The sequence below is a fragment of the Colius striatus genome, chromosome 1 (genome assembly GCF_028858725.1).
Source record: "Colius striatus isolate bColStr4 chromosome 1, bColStr4.1.hap1, whole genome shotgun sequence".
NCBI lineage: Eukaryota > Metazoa > Chordata > Aves > Coliiformes > Coliidae > Colius > Colius striatus.
Window position 1 is genome coordinate 191528740 of NC_084759.1, and position 19019 is coordinate 191547758.

General features: G+C 41.2%; 1 protein-coding gene across 1 annotated transcript; it reads left to right on the plus strand.

The window, feature by feature from the left end:
• Positions 1 to 218: 218 nt before the first annotated feature.
• Positions 219 to 18433, plus strand: REDIC1 (regulator of DNA class I crossover intermediates 1). Its single transcript, XM_062019960.1, has 14 exons — positions 219 to 563; positions 1208 to 1307; positions 2039 to 2088; positions 4166 to 4301; positions 5163 to 5295; positions 5770 to 5836; positions 6812 to 7012; positions 11019 to 11125; positions 13640 to 14172; positions 14421 to 14487; positions 15117 to 15177; positions 15843 to 15909; positions 16984 to 17066; positions 17606 to 18433. Exons 1-14 carry the CDS (start codon positions 219 to 221, stop codon positions 18431 to 18433), a joined length of 2778 nt encoding a protein of 925 aa, XP_061875944.1.
• Positions 18434 to 19019: the final 586 nt, after the last annotated feature.

Consider the following 19019-nt stretch of genomic DNA (forward strand, 5'->3'; position numbering starts at 1 on the left):
AGGAGGGCCCTGTGGCCTTGCCGGGAGGCAGCAAACCACCCCTCTGGGAGCCATTGCCCTGTGCTGGCTATTGGCTCTCCTCTCTGTTCCCAGCACCACACAAGACAGCTGTTCCTCTTTCATCAGCAGCAGAAAATGAACTGGGTCGGTGGCAGCCGGTGAGTGAAATGCTTTGAAAGTTACCAGAAATGGCTCCATGCTGAACCAGTGTCACAGCCATGGTGCCTGAGACAGCCATAGTGTCCCCTCACAGACCAAGCACAGCCATGGTGGGTATGACAGTCATGGTGTCCCCTCACAGACTGGACACAGACATGGTGAGTGTGGCAGTCATGGCATCCCCTCACAGATCGGACACAGCCATGGTGAATGTGGCAGTCATGGCGTCCCCTCACAGATCGGACACAGCCATGGTGGGTGTGACGGCTATGGTGTCCCCTCACAGACTGGACACAGCCATGACGGGTGAGACAGCCATAGTGGATATGGCAGCCATGGTCTCCCCTCACAGACCAGGCACAGTCATGGTGGATGTGACAGCCATAGTGGATGTGGCAGCCATGGTGTGTCCCCTCACAGAATGGCAGGGCATTCTGTATGTAGCAGCCTTGGTGTGCCCTCCTGAACCAAACACGCCTTCCCACTCCAGGCAGGATGGGTCACATTTGGGCCTATTATCTCTGCAGACTGGGGCTGGATGAGACTCTCTGGCCTGGGCCTTTCCTCATACTCTCACAACTGACAGTGATTACCATTTGGGAAAAGAGAGTATAGTTCTTGAGATTCACTGAAATAGTAAAATAATCACTGAGCTGTGCCATCTGCCTGTCTACTATTTAAACTCCAGACATTTTGTCAGGCATTTGAAAGCAGCTTTGCTGAACAGAGCTTTATAATCATCCTGACTTTATGCAGGATAAAACTAAAAGAATGCCTTACCAATCTGGAAGCCTCCCCATAAAAATGAAGTTTCTGCAAGTTGCCTATATGAAGCAGAAAGAAGAGATTCAGATTGGAAAAAAAAACCAACAATAAAACAAAACCGAACCCCAACTTTGTCCTAAATGCCTGCCTATCATACTACTCTGTAAGAAAAATCAGTGTGTAATAGTATTGTGCTTAGCAAACAGCAAATCATCCTGCTGCTTTCTGCTGCTGTTAATTAGCTGTCAGGATTCCTCAGGCAAGTCTGGGATTTGCATTTTAGGTGTCAGAAAAACTATCCATTACTGGGGTTTCTACCCACTGTAAGGGTAAATGTTATGTGCTTATGTTTAGAAAGTGTGTTCTAACTTTAAGCACAATTTAAAAAAAAAAAAAAAACAAAGATAAAAATGTAATTCAAGAGGATACTCCATATTTCTAACTCTCAAAAAAATTCTCAACTTACTGACCCAAGGATTGCAGCCATGGTCACTCTGCTGACAGCAGTGACACGGAGACCCAATTTTATGCACTGTGTCCTCTAGGCAATTAATTTAAGACTATATTTAACAAGTGAGATATGTAGTTTAAGGGTATAATTGTCTTCTATATTGCACAAACAACAGCAGCTAGATAAAACTTATAGTGACGATCTATTTTTGTTACCTTATTTACAAAATAGTCACAATATTCTCTTAAGTCCCAGAAGGTACAAACTTGTACTGTGCTGTTTTCTTTGCTAATATGGTCTTGTAACTATGTGGAAGCACAACAAAGAAAATAGGGAGAAATTAATATACTGACAAAGATTTCTTACACTATTTTAAGAAATTAAGAATTGATTAAATGTTGCATTAGGGGTCAAACATCTAAAAGCTTTTCCTTCTGAATAGTCAATGTATTTGGTACCCTAACATAGAATGTGGCCCTACTCCTAATGGAGTAAACCAGGATCCGTTGAAGTGACTTCAACAGAGATACATTGACTTTACTACCTGAAGGTTTGATCCAATATCGCATCATATCACAATATATCCGTGGCTTAAATTCTCAATAGATGAGAAATTCAAGCCATTCAATATTATACTTTCAGTATTAAAAGAACAATTATTTGCATCTTTCAGGAGCAGAGTCATATTAAAACAGGAAAGAAGAAAGCAAAAGGTAAACAGTTTCAGTCATCTTGGATTTTATGTTGTTATATTAATTCTTTAGTTGATTCCCTTAGGAAAAACTTTCAAAGAATTTGGAGTGAGAAACAAAACTGTAGTGTAACAGTTGTGTTTGCTTCACTGCTGTAAGTTTTAGAGTAGAAGTCTTGTTCCAGGTTTACTACACTAAATTCCAGCAGGAAGAGGAGGGAGTAGGAGAAGGCATGAATGGATAAACAAATGCACCTAAAGTTTTACTGAATTACTTCTATTGGTATATTTTGTTGGTATGTGCAGTTTTGCTTCAAGCCTCACAGTGACAACCATGTGGTCAGCTAGCCTAACACACACATACACAGCTCTTTTTCTGGGCTACATAAAAGAATGATTCATTTAAAGAAGTACTTTTTTTCTGGCATTTGCAAAAGTAGGCCATCTTATTTGTATTTTGAATCTGAAAGTGAAATAACAGAATCAGATTTATTCCTAGCATAGCAGAGGACATGTCTCAAACAGTAAAGAGAAACAAAACAGTTAAGAGAAAATAGTTATAACCAGAGTGAGAGAGGTCAGTTTCCTTCTCAGCAGCAGGGAAAAAAAGTCAGTATGGGGAAGCTCCACCACTGAAGCTGGTACTCCTCATTGCCCAGAACAGATGCACTGGCACAGGAGGAGGAAAAACAAGCTGTAAATATGGAGACAATCTCTGAAATTATAACCTTTACCTGAGAGAATGTAGGAGCAATCAGCTTGCTGTTCCCATTACTTTCCCAGTCTCCTGTAGGCCTGTAAGTCCTCAAAATACGGTTTTCTCAAGGATATATTGGTCTAAGCGACATAATTTATGTTACAACTATGTAATTTGCCTCAGTAGAGGAAAGACAACAGGAAAGGAACCAAGACAGAGTTCTTTTCAGTAATTTAATAATGCACTACTAAACACAGTGGTAATTTTGTAATTGCTATTACACAATTAATGGCAATTTAATAATTTAGAGGTGATGGCAAAAAAATAATTAGGGACATTGAAGGGATATGGATACATTTTGGGGGCGAGAGCTCCAAAGCAATACGAATGTTGAAATGTTGATTTGTACACACGCTGAATTTATGTGACTGCAGATAATCTTCTTAGCTGAAGAATAGGTATTTTCCATAGATTATAACCTCCTAGAAATGTAAAGATTGTGAAATATGAAATTATACTGGAAATTGCTAACAAACATGTTACATATACATTAATAACATGTAACCTGCAGTCATGAAAGGAATTACATTTCAGAAGAAAAGACAATGCTGGTTTGTATTTTGGCATAGCCTTCAGTTTTCAATATCCTTTTGTGATTAAAACAGAGAAATCTTACTGTTTTTATTTATCCATCTGCTCTGCTTGATGCTAATGATTTTAGGATGATTATTAATAGTCTCCTACAAAATGGAGCTTTTAGTTTCCAAAATTTTCCTTAATTATCTGCCTGACATTTTCATAGTGTCAGTCATACCTATTTTTATTCATTGCAACAAAAAGCCTTTCTGAAGTCACAGTCCTAGAGATTTTTCTTCTTTTCTTTTTTGTCTTTTTTTTGTGTGTGTGTGTCACAAGACTATTTTCTATGTTGAGAAAGACAATGTTGGAGAACAATAAACTCTGTGTCATTACAGATGTATGTGTGTATGTAATCTTGCTGATTTATTTGCCTGCTACCTTATGAGCTACCTAAAAAGCCCAAGTTTAAATTTTCTTAAGACTTTTTCCTTGCAACATTTTGATATGCCTTTTATCTTAACAAAACATTTTTATTGATCATGCCCAAAGTCTGAGGCATGAGTGTTTAAGGACTATGTTTTTGGCATGAAGAGAACAGTGATTTAGTTTGACTATTATACTCACAGTCTTTTTCAAGGCAATAAAAATAAACTACATAGCAGTAGGCGGGGTGTGAGAATTCAGAGAGATTTAATCATGTGGGTTTATTATTAGAAATTGTTTACTAAAACTTGCACAGTAATTTCAGAAGAATTCTATATCCTGCTGCTCACGTTGAAGCTTCTGTCAAAAAATTTATTCACTCTTTCAAAAAAAAAATTAGGAATTCTTTGAAAAGAAAAAACTTAAATCAAAGATGAAGCGTCTGGGAGTATCATCTCCTAAAAGTTCAGCAGTCAGTTTGGATCTCCTCAATCTATATGTTGTCAACCAGATATCAACCAAAGACGACAACACCGGTGAGTTCAGTGTAACCATGTTCTGACTTTATAGTCAACGGAATCAGTTATCCTTACCATTACTGCTGTTATTTTAGTTCTTCCACCTATAACTTCATGCTCAAAAAAGTGTTGTTTTTAAAATAAAAAATTGTCAGTAAAAACAAAAATTATGATTGAATAAAAAGTTAAGACACGAGAGGAATCACATAACCTTGGCCACTGCCTACTTCACCTTTAAAGCCTTAAGCATCTTCCTCATTCCATTCATTAATTTTACCCTGCATCCATTTCGTTTTCCCTCTGCCATTGAATTCATCAATTTATATTCCACTTCTATTTTTGTAACTTTTGGGGATATATGGAATAGTCTTTGAATTCTACCCAGAATGTCTTTCTTAAAATCCATCATTAAGCTCCTGAAATTCCATCTCTTTAACTTCAGTCCTAACTTTTTACCTATAGATGTGGCACTTAGGAACATGGTTTAGTGGTGGATGTGGCAGTGCTGGGTTTATGGTTGGACTCGATGATCTGAATGGTCTTATCCAACCCAAATGGTTCTGTGATTCTTGTCCACTGTGACATACACATAAACCAGATTGTGAAGAATTTGCTGCCCTGTGTTCAGTAAGATTAGAAGGTGACTGGGGAGGGCAACAGATCTTGTCAACACTCAGTAGATGACCATAAATAGTTTTATACTCTAATGTCATTTAAAATAGAGCTGTCACATTGCTAGTACCAAAGAAAGCAAAAATTAATATGGCTTGAAATGGATTAAGAAACCTAAAACAACAGCTTTTGTACTCTAATGAAAATTCAGGAAGCTCAAAACTTTCTCCAAGCCCAGCACTAATGTTATGGATCCTTCCACTGCAGAGAACATAAGGAAGCCAGTCCACATTGATATCATTGAAGATGTGAAAGTACCTGTTAGGAGGCACAACATAGAGCTTCCCACATCACCAATACGTCCACAACCTATGTCAAACTTAGATGACATCCAGAACAGGTACTCATGTGAAACAGGCTGTAGTTAAGCTATAATGAAAGGTGTTTTATGGTGGTCTTATATTTGGAGTATTAAGTAAACCATTCTAAAAAGTTTCACAATCACTCCTGGCATTCCAGTGACACTCTTACTATTAGAGACTAAATAAATGTATTCTAAATAAAAAACTGTACATAAGGCTAAGAGGTTTCTTAAAAAATAATGTTTCTTTACTCATGTCAGGTACATACATGGAGTTTATCTCCCAGAGCAGGCCACTCAAAACAGCGTTTCCACTTACATTCTTTTCCCATCCAACTTCAGACACCTTAAAGTGACTGACTCACACCCTGGCTGCTCATAACTGCTTAAGAATCAGGCTTTTTTAACATGCATGGAAAAATAATCTTTTTCTGAAATTAATACTCAGACTATTTTTAATCTTACAAACTGAGATCTCGTATTTCATGAGCTGGTTTTTATTTCTTTTACAAGGTTACAACAGCAAGTATTGGACAGCAGAAGGCAGCATCTCTCAGAAAAAGTAAAATACCAGCATAATGTAAGTTTATTGTTTTTCCTGCTGTTAAACTATTAATGTGCAGCAATGGCTGTATTTTTAAGTGATTTTTCAAAGGGTGACCAAATCTCATGGATACTAAAACATTTGAAATCTTCCTTTTTAAGGCTATATTGTTATTTGCCAGTCATATTTTATATTTGTCCCTGCTGTTTCTTACATATTTCTTGAAAGGCTCACCTTGTTTTAGGTGCTTTCCAAAATACCTAATGTCTGTGCTCTAAGCTAGTCACAAAGGACAGAGATTATGGGAAGGAGACTGAGCCTGACAGCATGTAAATTAAAAAATGTGCAGAAATGTGAAATGATGAAATGTGACAAGTGCAGACAGAAGTCAGTCTTCAAGAAGAACAAGTATAAACTTCAGAGGATACAAATGGGAAGTTCATTCCCTCATTGAAGTCTGAGTGAAAAACATTCTCTAGATGGAATTTAGATGCTTTATATGACCCATTCCACTGTTGGGTGAAAAAACAACTGAACAATAGTGTTAAAAAAATAGATCTGTTAGAAGACGTAGCTGTGGATACAGTGACATTTCATGAGTTTTACCTTCCAATTTCTTCTTGTGTTCTGACCTGCTTGAGTTAGCATTGTTGGTGTCATGACATGCTGGAGTACTCTGCTCAATGAAGTAAAATATTTTTCATTTTACTGCTTAAGAACCAAGTCAGCAGATCTTTTACTTACACATCTAAAGCTAAAAATGTCTCTCCTCAGGATAAGATTTATGTGCAGGCTTGAACTTAGGTAGGTACTTATGTGTTTCCCTGAAACAAGACCCTCTTACCTTATGTTTGTCATCAAAAATCTTATCAGAATACATTAAAATGTTCTCTTGCATGTGGTGTACATGCAGAGATGTAAAAGATACAGGAAGATTTTATTACTTTGAACTTTGCTTAAATCAAAACAGTTTTGGATAAATAAAATGTCTCTTTGCTATGTTTCATCTAGTCATCACAAGTAACAGGATTAATGTATGCTGACTCTCATATGGAACATGAAGAAAACATAGCAGGAGCTTTTAGTGACTGTCCATTGTCCTCTTCTGCTTTTTGGTCCTCTAACTCTACACAACTTTCTGAAGAAAACTTCAACACAAACCTAATGGGCAGCACTTGGGAACAGACCTATGGAGACAAGCTGCAAAATCGGGTTTGATTCATATTTTGTCATTTCCACATAATTATTTTAAAGTCTCTTTCATTTATTTGGAGTGTAGAACTAGTGTAATGATGAAGATAATTGCAAATAATCAACAGTTGTGTTAGGCTGGTGGCAATGAACATTTCATATCTACAAACATATTTCTTTTATTGCTATGAAATATGCTTAACTCAAGCTTTTGTTCACTGAGCTCTCATTATTGCTGATATCCACAGAAAGTTAGTCACATACCACTGGCATGTGCCTTTTGTTTCTGGCTTGCAATGTTGGTGAAAGCAAGCTGAAATGTATTGCAGTTATCAATACAACCTGCTCTACTATACAACTAGAATATATTGGTCTTGTATGATCCCATGCGATCACTGTGACCTAATCTGTAATCATGCAGTGTCCCAGGGTGTAACACAGTTCTTACAGTATTCTCAATGCTCCTAAAAGGATTGATAAAAGCTTGTTTTTTAACTCAAGTTTTAAAAATGATCTAAAGTGATTTCTTCGAATCCACATTACTAACTTTTTCTTAACTTTGAGTTTCTTACAAGAATCATCCTTAGAAAGGTAATAGCAAATCTAATGTGCTTTTAGAAAATGGATTATTAATTGAAAACAATAAAATAAATTCTACATGTATCACCAGTGGTATTTTGAAGTCTTGAGGTAAGTGAGGAAGGAATACTTCAGGGCCTCAGAAGGGGAGCTGTTGTGCTGTTCAGGCAATGGGTACACAGGAACCCACAGGAAACTGACCTGAAGGACAAAATTGCCCAAGAAAGAGGTTTTTAAAACACAAAGACAGTCCACCTCAACGTGCAAGAGAATGAGTAGGTCCTGGAGGCCAGTTTGGCTGCATCGGGTAACTCTGACTGAGCTCAAATGCAAAAAGGAAGTGTGGAAGGAGAGATGGGCAACCCAGGAGGAATACAGAAATACCCCGAGCTCGGAGGGGGCGGGCATTAGTATGGTCAGAGATAAAACTCACACGGGGTGAGGAGGACAGCAAGAAGGATTTCTGTAGGTATGTCATCAGCAAAAGAAAATCGGGAAAATGCTGTCCATGGATAAAAACAGTTGAGACGCAGTAACAAAGGACATGGAAAAGCCCGAGGCACTCAATGCCTACATTGCTTCTGTCTTTTCTGGCAAGGTTGTTTCTTTGGTACATCTTTAAACTCAGTAGAGAGTTTAGGGGAGAGTGGTACAAAACAGTAGCAAAGGAATAAGTTGAGAAATCCTTAGTAACCTGGACATAAAGAAATACATAGGACGGGAAGGGATGTTGTCATGGTTTAGACCTATCAGGGAACAAAAGACCACGATTAGCCTCAAGTACCGAAAAGGCTGAGAATTGCCTAAGGGCAGGGAGAGCTTAATTGCCGCTTAAGGTTCAGGACAAAACAGACCAGGCTACTCGGCTTGGGGAAGAAAACAGAAATTAATTTAATCCAACACCAACTAAAGTATAACCTTAAAACCCAAAACATAACCAAAATAAAACAACACAGAGTAGTACAACAATGAAGAGTCCGACCAGCCCTTTAAGAATATCTTCTTGCCACACCTCCCCTCTTCCCGGGCTCAAGAGCCCTGATCCCGGTGTTTTTACCTCCTCCCCCAATGAACGGCCCCAGGGTGCCGGGAGTGGGGGTTTCAATCAGTCTATTCCCGATGGCTTCTGCCGTTTGTCCCTCCTCAGGACAGGTGGGCTCCGCATCCATCCTCCCTGCAAGTCCGTGGGGTACCTCACACACACAGCAGCCCTGCACGGGCTGCTCCGACGTGCACCCATTCCAAAGGCTGCAGCTCCTCTCTGCCTCCAGCAGGCTCTCCAGCACAGCCTGGGCCATGGCCGTCTCCCCACACAGTCCCTCGCCCGTCCGGGCTCACTCACACGGAGCTGCTGGTAACTCTCAGTCCTGCCATGGGTCTCCATAGGTTGCAGGGGCACAGCTTGCATTCTCGCCACGGCTTGCAGAGGAGTCTCTGGTCTATTGCTTCTCCTTCCTTCCTCCTTCCCTGGCTGAAGGGTCCGCGTGGCCACCTCCATCTTCTATCACTATTACACCTCCTGCCAGCACTTCAAATTCCCGTCCCCTAAATAGTGATGGCAGAGGCGCCAGATTGGCCCAGCCGGGCTGGAGGTGGGTCTGAACCCAGGAGCCAGGGGAGAGTCTGCAAACTCTTTACCGGGTCTTCACTGCAACCCGCTCCCCCTGTTACCAAGCAAAAGCTGCTCCTTGCTAAACCAGAACAGATGCGTCCAAGTATATTGAGGGAGTTGGATGACATTACTTCAGGGCAGATGTCCATCATCTTTCAAAGATGGTGATCAGGAAAGCTTCTCAGTCGCAAAGAAATACACAAATGTTATGCTTACCTGCAAAAATGTAAGCATGGTCTGGGGAAGTATCATGTCATCGCTGTCCCTGAAAGGATTATGGAGCCAGATCTCTTGGAGGCAGTTTAAGGTATATGAAGAACAAGAGGTGACTCTGAACAGACATCTTGGATTTACCAAGGCCATACTGTGCCTCATGAACCTGATTACCTCCTGTGAGGAAATTACTAGTTCTATTATAAAAAGGGAGAGTGGCAGATTTTGTTTACCTTGACTTTAGGAAGTCTTTTGACAAAGTTTCCCATGGGATACTAGTAGATAAGTGGGGAGGAGCTACTAGTGGACAATAAGATTGGTTAAAAAAATGCCTCTGACCATCATACTCCAAATACCTGTCTAGCAGTAAAGTCTAACTGGCAACAGGTCAGTAATGGTGGGGATCCCCAGAGACTGATACTGAGTCCAGAAAATCTTCATTAAAGAGCTGGGCAGAAGGACAGAACTCACCCTCAGCACCTTGGCAGGCTCACACCCAATCAGCACAGTGATCATTGCAGTAGCAGGGCAGCTACTCAGAGAAGCAGAAGGTCACCAGGAACTTCATAGTTTAACATAGAGAAATACAAAGCACTGCACCTTGGGAGGAACAACTGGGAGGAACATCAGGGCAGGTGGGGCAGCGATTTTGCAGAGAAGGGCCCAAGGGTGCTGATGGACAATAAGTTGTACCTGAGTCCCCAGTGCACCCTTGTAGCAGCGTCAGCCAGCTCCTTAGAGGGCTCTATTAGAAACCCCACACTCAGCAGTCAAAGACAAGGGATTATTTACTCCTGAGCAACATATATGAGAACACATTTCAAATACTGTGACCAGTTTTGGGACTGTCAGTACAAAAGAGAGGTCAACAAACTGTAGCAAGGTCAATAAAGGGCCACAAACGTTTTTAGGGGATTGAAGTGCATGATGAACCTGGAGAGACTGAGCGAAGAGCACTTTCATAGCTTGGGAATAACAAGGCCATGAGGGTGTGGGGTGAACTAATTGATGATTTCCACAGTCTAACCAGAGTTACAGACAGCACAGAGCCAGCAGTACATGGTTAAATGGCAAGAAGTAAAAAGTCACAAGTTTCAACAATGGAAATTCTGTTTGTATAGGAAATTCAACATTGTCACAAAAGTAGCTAAGCACCAAAAGAGGCCATCAGGCAGACTGTGGAACCTCAGTCCTGAACAGTCTGGCCTAAACTTAAAACTGGTCCTGCTTTGAGCAGGTTAGACTAGATACCTCTTGAGATCCCCCTGAGAAAACAATTTCTATGATAATGTGATCTTCAGTGGAACTTCAGCTTGTCACAGCCTATGAAGTATGAAAGGATGGGGTGTTAAAAGGACATTTTGCATATTAACAGTGATATGAAAAGATGGAAAAGTATGAGTTATACAGAGCTCAGCTGGGCTGTAAGGAGGTTTCAACTCCTACTGTAAAGATAAAAAAAATACTGGAAAAAAATGTATATTGTTTGCAAATCCACCTTTAGAGTTTCAAACACCACACACCCACACCCACATCCACATATACACACTTATACACACAAACACACACACATATGTATATATATATAAAATGAGAGTCTGACAGCTTCTACTGTTTTCTCAGCCAGGAAATAGTTCTGATCAAGACTCTTGGATTACAAATCCTCCAAGCCAGTGTATTTTCAGGAAGTCTGATACAATGCCTCGAGAGTTGTTTAAGCCATTGCATAGGTAGGCAGCAATTTTATATTAAAAAGACAAATAACAGTCAAGTTTAAGTTAGAAAAATGCTAAGATAATCTGAAGTTTATTGACTTTATTTCTCATTGATTTTTGGTGCTTTTCAAATACACCCTGAAATGAAATGGAAAGACTGAACATACATAAATTTGCTGAAAGGCCAGAAAACGTGTATTTTACGTAGTCTCTTGGAACCATGACCTGTCTTTTGCAACATCACAAATATGATGGTGTGATGTGAACCCAGCCCGAGTGAGAAGCACACATTTACTGAGCGCCCACCAGCAGGGTAGCTGCCCCAGCTCTCATTAGTGCTGGACACTGTGGCAAGTGCTTTGTCTGATGTCCTTGATGCTGTAGCAATTAAGCAACTTCTCCACCTACATTGCTTATATTTGAGTTTCCAGGAGCAAAGCATTTTCTTTTCTTTCATATGTGATCCTATGATAGCTTCTTCTCTTTTTTAAGAATTGGTTCAAGAATGCTTTTATGAAAAGATACCTTTTGTTTCTAAAAGAATGGCTAGAAATCTAGAATATATTTCTTTTTCTATGTGCTGATTAAAAATAGTTTTAATCACAGAGGATTTAGAGCCAGAATCATTTATACTGAACATTTTATTTCAGTTTCTTTCTTAGGGGCTCTTGCCTGGGATCTAGAGGTCTTACAGGCCTAATCCTCCTTTACTCTTTATTTTCTAAGTCTGCTATCTGGTTAAAAGCTCCTGTCAGTCTCTATCTTTGGCTGGATTGAGCCATAAAAGAGGCCATGTATTATTTTTCTCTTCCTGAAGTACCTACAGCCTGTTTACTTTGGGAGTCAAGTGACTGATAAACTCCCTGACCACAAGATAACTAGATGAGCACACCAGCTTCCAGTCTTAGCCACCTTACTTTTCCCTTTTTTTCTTCTGACTTCTCCCCACTTTCTCCAGCAAAGCCTCAACTGAAGATAACATTCTTCTTGCTGTATATCTTGGCGAATTCCTGATGAATATCTTTACATTAAAGCCCTACAAAATCTCATCTCACCTACATCTCCCCTTCATTTCTCCACGGGCCCTCAGGCTGGCACTCATCTGCTTATGGCACCTCTCTCTGTCCATTCATGACTCACCAACATTTCCTTTCCAACTGTTATAGAATCATGGAATTGTTTCAGCTGGAAGAGACCTTTGACATCATTGAGTCCAGCCTTTGTCCTAGCCCTGTGAACCACTAGACCCTATGTACAAATCTATTTGTTCTTCAAATCTATTTCCTTTGTACTGTCCTTGGCATGCATCTGAGAGCTGTGGCACCTCAAGATCATTAACTATTAACTGCAAATTTTAGATGTTTTATTTCCTCATCTACCATTAGCTTTTACTTAGCATCACAAAACATTCAGCTGGAGTGAAGAAGGAGTCTCAGAATTGCTTCACAAAATGTTTTTACTTTCCTCGTGTAGATCTATACAAGTTCCATCAGAAACAAACTGTCGTGTGTTTAGCCTTTTAAAACTGTTGGAGAGGTTTCTGTAAGTCGACGACATTACTTCCTCATTTAAGTTTTCTAGGATCTTTATCTAATGCCAAATATTTGCTGATCAAAACATTTTTTTCTCCAATAAGAGTTTCTTGTACTACATTTCATTTTTCAAGTTCCAATGATATTATTGTTTAATGTTTTTTTTAAAGAAAGAGCCTTTTTTGAATGGCTGTCTTTGCCAATTCTTTCTCTCTGCTTCAGAAATCTCTCAACTTTTGCTCAGATTTTCTGAAAGGTCAGTAAGCAGATCAAGCCTAGAAAAAAGCAGTGAAAATATTAGATTAAGAGCCAAGTAAGTGAAAACATTATAGTTTTCAGGCTGATGATGCCAGCACCTTCAAAGCCACTGCTATCAGAAGTGGGGTACGAGCAAAACAAAATATGTGACTGCCTCCTGACAGTGGGATAGAACAACTCTGGGCTGAGTTAGGACTGCTGCCCACAAGTACAAATGGAAGTCACTTGCTAAAGAGTCTGGGAATTAAGCAGTACACAGAGCTTATCATGGGCATTCAGCGCAAGAGCAAACTCTACTCTGGAAGAACAGATTGTTCTCATGAACAGAAGAAGCTGTCTTCCTCTTTTGCCTTCCCTTTCGGTTTTTTTTCCCCTTAAAGTGGCCTTCTTTGGTCAGCTGGTGGAGCAGCAGTGACATACTGTGGCTGATTTTATAAATCACAGCTCCCTGCTCAGGAGTAGTCCACATCTTAGTATGTTTGGAGACATCATGAAACAGAATCCTTTTTAACCTTAACCCTCTTAACCTTATTAAAAGTGGAAATAAAAGACAGGGGATTTTTTTTCCAGTTGCAATAATATATATTTGGAGACAAGAGAAGTGTGATGAGTAGCAAAGTCTTTGAGATTTTTATCACCCAAATTATGATATTTTGTTGTGTTAGCAGTTAGTATTTTGCTTATTTATATATTGTTTTTTTCTTTTCTACCCTCCCTCCACCTCATCTCCCACCCCCAGGCTAGACTATATGAATCCTGCCAGGAAAAATCCAGTGATAATGACCCTTAACGATTCAGAAAACTGTGAAGGATTAAAAGAACCATTGTTTGATGTTGTGAAAGAAACTATAGAACTGAAAACTCCCCAAGATGGAAGTGATTGTTCCTTTCTGGCACTGTTTGAAGATGAGAGCCAACCAATCCATATTAATCCTTCCCCAGAGCATTGTCATTCTTTCGTTAACCAAAGCAGTACTGCCATTTTTTACATTGATCCTGATGACAGAAATCAAATGACTAACAGAAACGTTCCTTATGATACTACAGAGGCTTATCCTGCAAGCAGCAAAGTAAAATCTTCTGTAGACAGACACCTTGAAGGCATTTTCACTGCTCCAGAACAGGTTTTAGTTGAAAGTAACACCACTTCAAGTGCAAGATACAAGAAAACCAGTGGACTTCATAAAAATCACCTTCAGGACTGTTGTGAGGGACGACACTACTTCATACCCTTTGGCAGGAAAGAAAAACCTGCAAACCTTGAAAAAGTTGGTGTGTATCAATATCTTAATGACATATACTCTGGGGTTTATTCTGCTTATAAAGACTCTGGTTTTTATAACCAGACGTGTGTCTGCCCTGATCAAAACCGTGTCATGAATCTTCAGAATGCAGAAAATTAACTTTAAATCCAGTTACTTACAATATTTTTTATAAGCTGGCAGAAGCATTTGCTTTCAAATTTCATTTATGCTACTGTGGTTTAAAATCAAGGTTTACTTTTTATTTCTTTATTTTAGAGACATTTGCTTATCACCAACAGATTAACTTAAAGGAGAATATGCAGAACTATTCAAGAAAAAAATGGTGAGTTCCATAGAAATTATCACTCTATTAACTAGTGGTTAACTGCTGAATTGGAGAAATCCCACTAAGAGGACAAAGTTTAAACAGTATTACTGAGGATCCAAGTTTACCCAGTGAAAATAGTAGTGAATAATGTGAATAAACTCACATGCATTGTTCATCTGCCTATAAGTACAGAGAACAACTGCTTCATGGGACAATTCCGAGTCTCTGAAGTTAAGCTCTTGCTGTGACTTGCTCTCTAAAAGACTGTCTTTTCTTACTGACTTCCTCCTTCCCCAGAGGAAGTTAGCATATGTTGAATGCCCCATGTCTTACAAAAGATGGTTTTATCAAAGAGACTGATCCATAGCACCCTCTATTTTACAAAGCAGCACCAGCATCTGTTATCTCTCTTGTATTACATTTTGCATTTCAACAGAAGTGAAGCTTTGTGAAATAACAGATTCTTGGTGTTACACCAGATTCAGAAATAAGCTCAATGATCTCAACAGTGGGGAGCATTTTGTGGCTACTGAAGACAATACAAATTGCAGACAAAAAAAAAAGTTGCCACTATTGACTTTAATTTAGAAAATAAAAAGGAGAGGATATCACTTACCAGAGAACTCTGTGTTTGCATCCCTCAGCAAAAAGGAGTCTGTGAAAGAGCCAGCCTGGACGAAGAACCAGCTCTTTGCATTCGAACAGGTAACTTATTTTTTGTCAAACCTACTGTTCATACCATTCATTTAAGGTGAAGGAATGTCCACAACAGTTAGAAACTGAATTTAGCTTCACTGAATTAACTTCTGTGGAAGCTGCTTTTTTTTTGGTCATAATTTAAATAAGTAGTCCAGAAGAAACAGCTTGTAGTTAAGGGGTTCAGACTGACAGCTCTTTCAGGTGCCTCACTTCCCTGGTTTGATTCACACCTGAAATACACTGTGCCAGTTACCCATTGGCCCTCAGGCTTAGACTCTGCAGGCAGCACTCAGACATTAAGCCATGGGGCTGAGGGACAACGGGTCAGTGGTGGCCATGGCAGTGCTGGTGGAACAATTGGATTCAAGGATCTTTTCCAACCAAAACAGTTCCGATTCTGTGACAATATGCAGGACATTTTCCTATTATAAAGATGCTTTATGCCAGTGCACATGTAAAGAATCTTCTACATGTTTTACCTGTAAGTCACCCAGGTACACAGAGCATTGCTCAGGGGGTTTGTACCTCTGAAAACAGTTTGCAGTACAGTGCATTGACTCCTTTATGTAATACAGAAACACAGTGTAATACAGAAATCCAATGTTCCTCACTTAACCTGAGGTGCTGATCCAGATGAACCCTCACTATTAACACTTGCTTATTTTTAAAAGTTCTCAACAGCACAAGAGGAAGAATGTAAGTCTGGAGGGAGTTCAAATCTTCACAAGATGGAGAAGGGTTAGTATCATTTGCACATTATTAATTACAAAATCAGATTTTTCTCTACATGTGAAACTGAAAAGGTTACATTGAAAGCCAGGGAGAAGTGTTTTGGTCTTTTTAGGATGTTAGCATTTGATGAGGGCTTGTACTTTTGATCCACACAGCACTGTAGAAAGAAGACTAGCATTACCAGGTAACTAAGAACCATCTGTGTTTATTTTGCTTTCCCTTAAAGAGATAAATTCAGGTTAACTTCTCTCTGATGAGTATTATATGCATGTTTTTCATTGTCCCACTTCCTCCAAAGTTGTCCTCTAGACTGAAAAGCCATCTCTGGAAGTAGGGATAGCTGCTAAAAGAGAAAATAAATCCAGGAGAGAGGTCAGGAATGTGAGTCTGAACACAATATTCCTAACATTAACCTATAGTGAAAGGGCCAAGTAAATGCCAGTACTTCTCATTCTCTCTATTCCTGCAGATCTCTGCTGACTGAAAAAATCTGGAGATGTTTTCTGTATTAATTATTACCTTCACTAGGTGTTTGACAAGTGCCATTTTGCTGGTCCAGTCCTCCCAAACCTTTGTTCTCTTCCACCAGACGCCGTGCAGTCACTCCGTGTGCGGACAGAGCGAGGGGAGTCCGGAGGGAGGCCCCGCGGCCCTTTTGCTCCCTCAGGAACTGAAGGGTCAGCCCTGTTGGCTGTGATTCAGAGCAGAAGATCTCCCAAGGGCCTCCAGGAGCAAAGCATCCACTGTGCACTGCAGCCAACTGTGCAGGGAACCTGCTGCGTTCTCGCCCCGCCCCTGCTCTGCAAATCCCTCCCGCTCCGGGTAGCACGGCCCTGCAGCTGCTGCAGGCTGCTGAAGCTTTGGGGCAGCCGTGCCACACTAGCTGTTAAGATGTGGTGTCCTGAGAGAAGAATTGGCTTTTGCCAAGAACTAGATGGACGTCACTGACACTTTATTCTTTAAACAGTATCTTAAAGCTGCATCAGAAATAGTAGTGTTTAATTCTGCATGCTGTACTTGAGAGACGCATGTTTGAGGAATTTCTGGTGAGTAACTTTCCTTTTCATCTTGTTTTTGCAGACGTGGAGTCATCTCTCAGCAGCCAGTCTCCCAGTTACTCTCCAAGGCAGACAGAGAGCTGTTTCAGCTCCAGCCCAGACACGGTGAGTGCTGCCCCAGCAGGGAGGTTCATTCGAGCAGCATCTGTATGCTTAAGTCCACCCAAGGGTGGATGTAGCTGAAATCCTATTTATGGGTTTGTTTTATACAAGGCAACTTCATGTGTGAGGACGACAAGGAACTATTAGCTGTTAATTTTCCCAAATAGTTTAGTGGGCTTGTGGTCTGGACTCATGAGAATTCCAGGCCTTGAGGACTGTGGGAGGACGCCAAGCAAGCTCCTGCACTCTTCTTGATGCACAGCTGCCTTACACTGCACACCTGTGAGGCAGTGGGATTTGACACACTGTGTTTTCAACCACTCTTGAACACAAAAATACCACAATCTAAGAATGTAAATTGTGTGTGAGAGGGAAAACCTGCCTTACCCACAGAAGAATATAAAAAACCCACAAACAACTGAAACCAGACAGTCGTGGCTTTTCTGTTTCTTTCATTACCTTAGTTATTAGTTAGCCATTAACTTAGTCCTTAGTTATTGGACTAGTTAAACAGCTGCATTCACACAGTTCCGTTCGAACAGTCTGAAGAGGAAGAGACAGCCAGAACGAACCATCTGAATGAGCAATCCCTGAAGACAGATGATGCCAACCTTGTTTCTGCCTCAGCGAGCACAGAGCCCCTCCGGACCTCTCACACCAGGACCTTCCCTCTCCACCCCGGCAGCAGTTTGCCCAGAGAAGCAGCAAACCGTCCTCAGGAGAAAGACTCTATTTTACGTGCCACAAAGGGGGAAAACAAAAGCCTCCACGCCCTCGCTGAGGGCAGCCTGTTCCCGCCCGCTCTCCGGAGCGAGCTCGGCGCCCGCCGCACCCGGCGGGACGGTTGGTCACAGACGGAGTGCTCAGTCCCAGAAGTGAGGAGAGTGGACGTGGGCACCCAGTGTGGCTCCGGGCTGGTGTGCAGCTGCAGGCGCGCACGCCCCGGCGCCCATAGCCCTGCTGCCCGCAGTCCCGCCGTCTGCAGCCCCGCAGCCCGCAGCCCTACCGCCCGCAGCCCCACAGCCCGCAGCTCCGCCTCCCGCAGCCCTACCGCCCGCAGCCCCACAGCCCGCAGCTCCGCCTCCCGCAGCCCTACAGCCCGCAGCCCCACAGCCCGCAGCTCCGCCTCCCGCAGCCCAACCACCCGCAGCCCCACAGCTCGCTGCCCCACAGCCCGCAGCTCCGCCTCCCGCAGCCCAACCACCCGCAGCCCCACAGCTCGCTGCCCCACGGCCAGACCGCCACATGCCACCCCTGCGGGGCACGAAGCCGCCGTGGCCGCTGAGGCTGAGTACCTGAGCCTGGTTGGCAGGAGGACTCTAGAGGTGCTGAGCTACATCGATATCATGAGGGAGAGGGAGAAGCCGTGACTGCTACAATGGCATGGAAGGAACATAGATGGTTTGGCCTGTTCTCACTGGGTTTTATTTAACTGGCAATTTTGATTTACCTCGCCTGGTTAGACAAAATATTTTTTGCTGTTTGTTTGCTTTAAATTAACTGTTGATCTCCGTCTACTTCCTGCCATCTCTAACCATGGATTTCTGTAGTTCTCCAGCCCTTAACATAGGATTTTGCAACAGTCTAGGATTCCATAGGATTCTTTGTTTCTCTCAGAAGCAGAGGAAAGATTGTTTCACTTCAAAACATATTCAATGTGGCTGTTAGTTCAGAAGTATTGGCTAACTCCTATCTATTTTAACAGACAAAATAGCCTTTTCCAGATGTTTGTACTAAATACAAAAAGGGGAGACAACAGAAGATGTCTGCACACGCAGAACACAATGTAGTTAAAAAAGAACTAATCCATAATTTTTACAAACAAACAAAAATCTTACTTTTCCTTCCATAGCAAGTATATTGATTCATTCTCTGGCTGTTAATACTGACCAATCTTTTCTGTGTTTCTGTATTTTGCCTGAGAATCTGAATGGTTTCCTCTTCATTTCGGGATTT